The sequence below is a fragment of the Triticum dicoccoides genome, chromosome 3B (genome assembly GCF_002162155.2).
Source record: "Triticum dicoccoides isolate Atlit2015 ecotype Zavitan chromosome 3B, WEW_v2.0, whole genome shotgun sequence".
Classification (NCBI taxonomy): Eukaryota; Viridiplantae; Streptophyta; class Magnoliopsida; order Poales; family Poaceae; genus Triticum; species Triticum dicoccoides.
This window is the reverse complement of record NC_041385.1, coordinates 49,855,002-49,862,717: the sequence shown is the minus strand read 5'-3', so window position 1 is coordinate 49,862,717 and position 7,716 is coordinate 49,855,002. Positions and strand designations below refer to the sequence as shown.

The 7,716-nt window shown below is 48.1% G+C and overlaps 1 protein-coding gene across 1 annotated transcript; it reads left to right on the top strand.

Moving 5' to 3' along the window:
- Nucleotides 1-5,072: 5,072 nt before the first annotated feature.
- On the top strand, nucleotides 5,073-7,421 carry LOC119274641 (protein NRT1/ PTR FAMILY 8.2-like). Its single transcript, XM_037555359.1, has 2 exons — nucleotides 5,073-5,414; nucleotides 5,516-7,421. Exons 1-2 carry the CDS (start codon nucleotides 5,291-5,293, stop codon nucleotides 7,276-7,278), a joined length of 1,887 nt encoding a protein of 628 aa, XP_037411256.1. The 5' UTR covers nucleotides 5,073-5,290; the 3' UTR covers nucleotides 7,279-7,421.
- Nucleotides 7,422-7,716: the final 295 nt, after the last annotated feature.

The following is a 7,716-nucleotide window of genomic DNA, read 5'->3' as shown; positions in this document are numbered from 1 at the left end:
TTTGTGATTTATGAATGCCATGTGTCATCCATCAGGATGGGTCTCACCTGCTAATTCGTGAGACCTGGTCTCATAGAATTTTTTTCCGCAATAAAGGGTGTTCTCATCTCAAAATTATGGAAACCAAAACACATAAGGCCCTTGGAATGAACAACAACCCCTGATCCTCAAATAGAGCAGCAAGGAATCTATTCATAAATTAACAATCAAACAAATAAATGGTAGAAAAGTAGAACGGTGCAAGAAGGCATGTGTATGCTTCTGGTATACTCAATGTTCCACCTGCCTTTCCGCTTAGCCTAAAAAAACCTGCCTTACCGATACTGTACACGTGACCCTGCTGGCCACCAAATTCCAAGTAAAAAAGAAACAACTTCCAACAGCAACAACAAGCAGAATTGCTTTTTAAAAAAGGAACAAACGAAAGAAAACATACTCTCTGCAAGAGCCAACAAAATCACCATTTACCATTTTCATTACAGGAAAATCCTATTACGTCGCTTTGCTAAATAAACGCTCAACCAACACGTCTGGGTCTGGCTCATTCTGGTTTTGAGTCCTCTTCTTAATTTTCTTTCTTTTTATCTTTCAAAAAATGTTCTTTTTTTAATTTTCTCTTGATTTTGGTTTTTATTTTTACTTCAATAAAAGCCTAACATTTTTTCCCGGTATATAAAATACATATCATACATGTATGAACGACTGCATGACACGGTACTTGCAGGTGTGACACTCTGGGCGGCTGGTACTTGGATTGGATGCAAAAGTGTCCTCGTCTCAAGAGATTTTGAGAGGCTTTACCGTGATGATTAGTACCATCATTTTCTGTCAGACTTGGTTTAGTTCTCCATGGAGACTGCATCCACTTTGGAGCTGGCCGTTGCTGCACATGGCATAACAATCCAACGAGCTCAATCAAAGTTCCTACTGTCTCCGTCGCTCATAGATCTTCCCATATGCCTCCGACACCTAGTATTAACCCGAGCTCCAACTCCAATCACTTGCGACCATTTTGAGGCGGTCTGAAACCTCAGAATGAACTCACAGAGATGATAGTCTTCTCAGCAACAAAGAAAAGTACAAAAATAGAAAAAGACATAGAACCACCACAATTAAGACACATATTGTGAACAAATCCTAAAAGCCCAAGTGAACGCACGATCAAATCGGATCCTAAACTACGAGACCAATCGATACGGTTAGGCAACCACCTACTCTAGCAACATATACCAAATCAAACTGGCTATGTACCAGCGTAAATCGCAAAATCCCAAGCCTTTATATTGGCATATGGTGGTGGTGGGAGTGGGATAATGCTTTGGTTGTTGTGTTAGTGAATGCATGCACATACTCACGTTACAAGTCAAGAGGGACAAGGCCACCATTTAAAGGCTCATGGCAATGTGTATTTAAAGTCCCGTATCGTCACCAATTAACTGCAATTTGGCATTGCTTGGCAATGCCCGTAGTTTTCATGATGTGCTTTCCCTATCACATGCTTCATCAAATTGGAACATTAGTTTTGACATATGGGAGTCTCATGTTTACATCGCCTTATTTTCTTGATCTTATATTTTCGTTAATGAAGCATTGAATAGTAGAGATGTCCAATAGATCGCCATTACATGATTTTCCATGAGACAGCTTGATGATTGTTTCACACATGCTGCGGCATTTTCAACACCTGAATAAATAATTTTGGAAATCTAAAAATATATTAGTTTTTATAGAATTAAGAAATTAAGGGGAAACAAGCTTAAGCAGTAATTATTAAATCCTAGACTTTGTTTATGGAATTACTGGGAAACTATTTTTTTTTTGTGAAGTCCATCCACCAGAGCACCATAGTTTTTGCACCTAGGTCTTGTAATTGAAACTAAACTAACGAACCAAGTTGAACACACATATGTCTATAAGAGTGTGCATCTTTTTGCACAGATAGCATGGCAAACATTCTAAATCTAGTTGCCCTTCGTAAGATATACAACCCCAACACAAGATGCAAGGCGAAATAGCTTTTTGGCTGGAGTGCACTTTTTGAATTTCTGTGGTGAAACCATGAAGTTTGGGTACAGTCTGAATGCTCATGAATCATCTCCCATGATCGGTTTGGTTTGCCCATTGTTTGAACCTTAATCGGTTGAGTGATAGGATTATACATTGTCTTAGTTTCTTGTTCTGGATTTTATTCTTTCTTGTGATCAGTATTCCTTTTGACCATTTTTGTCTTGCAACAATTTATTGGAGCTATCATGGAAATTCAATGTTATGGTCATCTTTTGTCAGCAGTGACTCTGGGCTCTACTAAGTGCTTTAGGATATTGTCTTTGGGACCTTATATCTTAATATAAGGTGTCAAACTCTTGAAAGAAAATGCTATATGAAGTGATCCAATTAGTCGCCTGGAAGATTCCTTCAGCAAAGTTCTCTGAAAGCTACAATTCTGAAGCATCTCTGCATAACTGATGCTTGCACGGGAGCACCCTGATGGAAGCCGCCACACTGCCCCGCATGCTGCCCCTACACACGCCATCCTGGTGGAGACCGGCCACACTGCACGGTGTTTTGAATTTATTCGTGATGCTGCTAAAAGGGAAGATATTCTTATACTCCCTCTATAAACAAATATAAGAGTGTTTACATTACTACTTTAGTAATCTAAACGCTCTTATATTTCTTTACGGAGGGAGTACATTTCAACATCATGTTCATTTTTTTTATGTTGAAAGTTTTAAAGTTAGAGCATCTCTAACAGGCGCGCTATCTTAGCCGCGCGCTAAAAAAAACTGTTTTATTGCGCTCACGCGGGGGCGAAACAGGCGCTCCAGCAGCCGCGCAATAATCGCGCACGCGGTAAACTTGGTTCAGCGTGCAGTGTATTTGCTACGCCCGCTCCCGCGCGCTGGACATGCCAATTGGACGCGCGACTCTCACCAACCGCCAGATCCAAAACCTCCAGGCGTTGGCGCCGCCACCCACACCTTCCCCATTGCTCCGGCGACCCATCAGTGCTTCCGTCGCTTCCCTCCTCGCCGCCACCCCTCGAGCGCACTGTTCCTCCTGCAAACAGCGCCTGGCGGCCGTTTGCAGCTCGGCGCCCACAAGGAGTTTGACAAAACGCTTGCAAGCTATGTATTGCTTCAACTTTATATTTGTAGATGAATTTGGTGCATGTTGTTTGTAGTTTTAAACTAGTTTAAATTCAATATTATAGATGAGTTGGTCCTATGATTCTTCTGACAAAGAATTTGATATTCAAGAGGAGGACATCGCAATGATCCTAGCTATACACGTCAATAAAAAGCTGAAGCACGGTGGTACAGTTATCAGTCGTCAGAAATTGCGGAGGGCTAGGATCGGTGCCCACAAAAGATTGATGAGGAACTATTTTGTAGAGAATGACATATACCCCGAGACCTACTTTCGGCGACGTTTTAGGATGAGCATCGAGTTGTTCAAACACATTGCGGAGAAACTGGCGAGCCATGATCGGTTTTTCTAGCAACGGAGGAATGCCACCGGAGAACTCAGGCATAGCACCTTTCAAAAGGTGACCGCCGCTTTGCGTATGTTGGCATACGGTATTCCGGCGGATCTCGTTGATGACCAGTTGGCCATGGGTGAGAGTCAAGCCATCATGTGTGTCAAGCGCTTCGCAGTCGGAATTGTGCAAGTGTTTGGTCCAGAATATTTGAGAGCTCGCAATGCCGAAGACACCGCAAGGCTTTTGGAGATGAGCAAAGCTCGCGGGTTTTCAGGTATGCTTGGCTCAATAGATTACATGCATTGGAGTTAGTACTGTCCTAAGACATGGCATGAACAATTTCACGGCCAGAAAAAGGGTTCCACTATAATCCTTGAAGTGGTGGTCGATCAGGAGACTTGGATTTGGCATGCTTTTTTTCGAATGCATGCCTGGATCTTTGAATGACATCAATATTCTTAATCAGTCACCACTCATGAATAAGATTGCAAATGGTGAAACTACACCGGTGGAGTTTGTAGCATGGTCCTACATACAACTATGGCTACTATCTTGCGGATGGCATCTACCCAAGGTGGGAAACATTTGTGAAGCCGTTGACGGCACCGCAAGGTAAGAAAAATCTTGATTTCCACAATGCTCAGGCGGTGGCTAGGAAAGATGTGAAGAGAGCTTTTGCGATTTTGCAAGCCCAATTTGCTATTGTTAGAGGACCAACTAAATTTTGGGATCAAAAGATCCTTTGGTACATCATGAGCGCTCGTATGATCATGCATAACATGATCGTCGAGTATGAGCGTGGGCAAAATTTAAACTATTCTCAGTATGAGTTGTTGGGACGTCCCGTGTGAGTGCGGAGGAGGGCTGTGAGGGTGGCCCGATTTATTTGCCCCTGTCATATGCCATTCGACGTGCCAAAACGCATGATGATATGCAAAAGAATCTAATCGAGGAGTGGTGGGCATGGAATGGGCGACAAAATTGGTTTGATGTTGTATGTTCAGATGTTGTATTGTTGAACTATTTGTTGTATTGGAACATGAACTATTTGTTTCAGTTGGAATAATAATTGAGCTATTTATTGTTGATTTATTTTTTGTGTGTTCGATTTTTTTGGTTTTATGTTAAGTGGGAGATGTTGTTTGTGCTAGTCACGTGCGCTGTAACTTTAGCGTGCCTGCTGAAGTGCTACCTGCGACGTGAAATGTAGCGTTTCTGCTAAAGCAAAACACATGCCCAGCGCGCGAAAACGCTACTTCGGCACTGTAAAAGTTTTTTAACGCGTCACGCGAGCGTGCGTCTGTTGAGGATGCTCTTACACTTGCCTTGCTATGCTAGTACTATTAATGTACCCTTGTAGGCTTGTACTAATACCCAACTTTCAGATCTAATCTGAAGGAAATAAACACCACATGTCGCCAACTTGCCATCACTTGGCGTGTCCGGCCGGCCGGTTGCGTTTGTTTTGGCATCAGAGTATCCGCCGGCCGATTGACAAAGACACGCGAGCCGGACACGCTCGCCGTCGTCGTCAACTCCAACACCCATTTACCACACGACTACAGTCCATTGTTACCACGAAACAGCTGGGCGGACGAAAACTGCCTGCGCCACAAGGGAACTTGTTACCATGGGAATTGGCACAGATTTAGTCGTGCTGATTTGATTTCTAATTTCTGATATTTTATAATCTTCGGTACTATCGATCCACGCCATCTTGTTTTACTTGCCCATTGCATCCGTTCATCGGCTTCATCCTTACTAATTGTAACAAAAGTTGCTCCTCTGAGCAGCGAAGTAGCAGCAATGGGGGAGGTTGGTGCTGAGTCTGCAGGCATGATCTACACCCAAGATGGCACGGTGGACATCAAGGGCAACCCGGCCGTCAAGAGTGACACCGGCAACTGGCGCGCCTGCCCCTACATCCTTGGTACGTACGTACGTACATAGTAGTACAAGGCCGGGAGGGACTCCATTGTTGGCCTGCTCTTACCTTGAGCCATGGCGTTGATGGATGAATTGGAATTGCAGCGAACGAATGCTGCGAGCGGCTGGCCTACTACGGCATGAGCGCCAACCTGAGCAACTTCATGCTGGACAACATGGGCATGAACAACACCGCCGCCGCCAACAGCGTCACCAACTGGGGCGGCACCTGCTACGCCACCACCCTCATCGGCGCCTTCCTCGCCGACGCCTACCTTGGCCGCTTCTGGACCATCGCCTCCTTCGTCACCATCTACATCATCGGCCTCGGGCTCCTCACGGTTACGGCCTCGGTGAAGGCGCTGGTGCCGACGTGCGCGGCCAAGGGGGTGTGCGACCCGACGGCGGGGCAAACGGCCGCGGTGTTCGTGGGCTTGTACCTCGTCGCTCTGGGCACGGGCGGCATCAAGCCCTGCGTGTCCTCGTTCGGGGCCGACCAGTTCGACGAGAACGACGACGGCGAGCGGCGGAGCAAGAGCTCCTTCTTCAACTGGTTCTACTTGTCTATCAACATCGGCGCGCTGGTGGCGTCGTCCGTGATGGTGTACGTGCAGGAGCACTACGGCTGGGCCTGGGGCTTCGGCATCCCCGCCGTCGTCATGGCCATCGCCGTCGGCAGCTTCTTCGTCGGCACGCCGCTCTACCGCCACCAGCGCCCCGGCGGCAGCCCGCTCACCCGCATCGCGCAGGTGCTCGTCGCCGCCACGCGCAAGCTCAGCGTCCCTGTCGACGGGTCGGCTTTGTACGAGACGATGGACAAGGAGTCTGGCATCATGGGGAGCCGCAAGCTGGAGCACACCGAGCAGTTCAGGTTCCTCGACAAAGCGGCCGTGGAGACGCCGGAGGACAGGACGGAGACCGGGCCGTCGCCGTGGCGGCTGTGCACGGTGACGCAGGTGGAGGAGCTCAAGAGCGTGGTGCGGCTGCTGCCCATCTGGGCGAGCGGCATCGTCTTCGCGGCGGTGTACGGGCAGATGAGCACCATGTTCGTGTTCCAGGGAAACACCCTCGACAAGCGCATGGGCGCCCACTTCTCCATCCCGTCCGCCTCTCTCTCTATCTTCGACACCATCAGCGTCATCGCCTGGGTGCCCGTCTATGACCGCCTCCTCGTCCCGGCCGTCCGCTCCTTCACCGGCCACCCCCGCGGCTTCACGCAGCTCCAGCGCATGGGTGTCGGCCTCGTCGTCTCAATCTTCTCCATGGTCGCCGCCGGCGTGCTCGAGCTCATCCGTCTCCGCACGGTCGCGCGGCACGGGCTGTACGGGGAGAAGGACATCGTGCCCATCTCCATCTTCTGGCAGGTGCCGCAGTACTTCATCATCGGCGCCGCCGAGGTGTTCGTCTTCGTGGGGCAGCTCGATTTCTTCTACGACCAGGCGCCGGACGCCATGAGGAGCATGTGCACGGCGCTGTCGCTCACGGCGATAGCGCTGGGGGGCTACGTGAGCACGCTGCTGGTAACCGTGGTGGCGAAGGTGACGACGAGGGGCGGAAAGGAAGGGTGGATCCCGGCGAAGAACCTTAACGTCGGCCACCTCGACTATTTCTTCTGGCTGATGACCGTGCTCAGCGTCGTCAACTTTGTTGTCTACCTACCCATCGCCAATTGGTACACCTACAAGAAGACCGCCGGAGCCGGAGACGGCCAGGACGCCAACGAAGTAGGTGATGGTTCGACTGCCGGAGCCGGAGACGACCCGGACGCCAACCAAGTAGGTGATGATTCGACTGCCGGAGCCGGACATGACCAGGACGCCAACGAAGTAGGTGATGATTCACCTAAATCAGGAGACAGAACAAAATAGATTGTTGAAAGCAAGAATTGGTAGTACTTCTCTTGAAAAGATTTGATAGAAATGTCCTTGAAATAAAAGATTAGGAAAAAGGAAATCGTGAATATTCATTAACGTTTTTCTTTTTGGGAAAAGGATCCGGGTCTATAATAAAGATTCACCAAAAGTGCAAAACACCTTAAACATATCAAAAATTATATCGAGGTTCATGGACCACAGAACCACCACTGTCGCCGCCGACTTGCTACTCTCGCTGCTCCCATACCGGAATCGGCCTTACCTCGTCGATGACAGTTAGAAAGTCTTCATGCATGTGCACCTAAGGACTGCCGCCTCGGAGCCACGTTCGTAACATGTCATCTGGCCAATCAGGTTATAAAGAACTATGACATGTTTCAGCGTCGTCAACTTTGCTGTCTACCTGCCCATCACCAACTTGTACCCATGCAA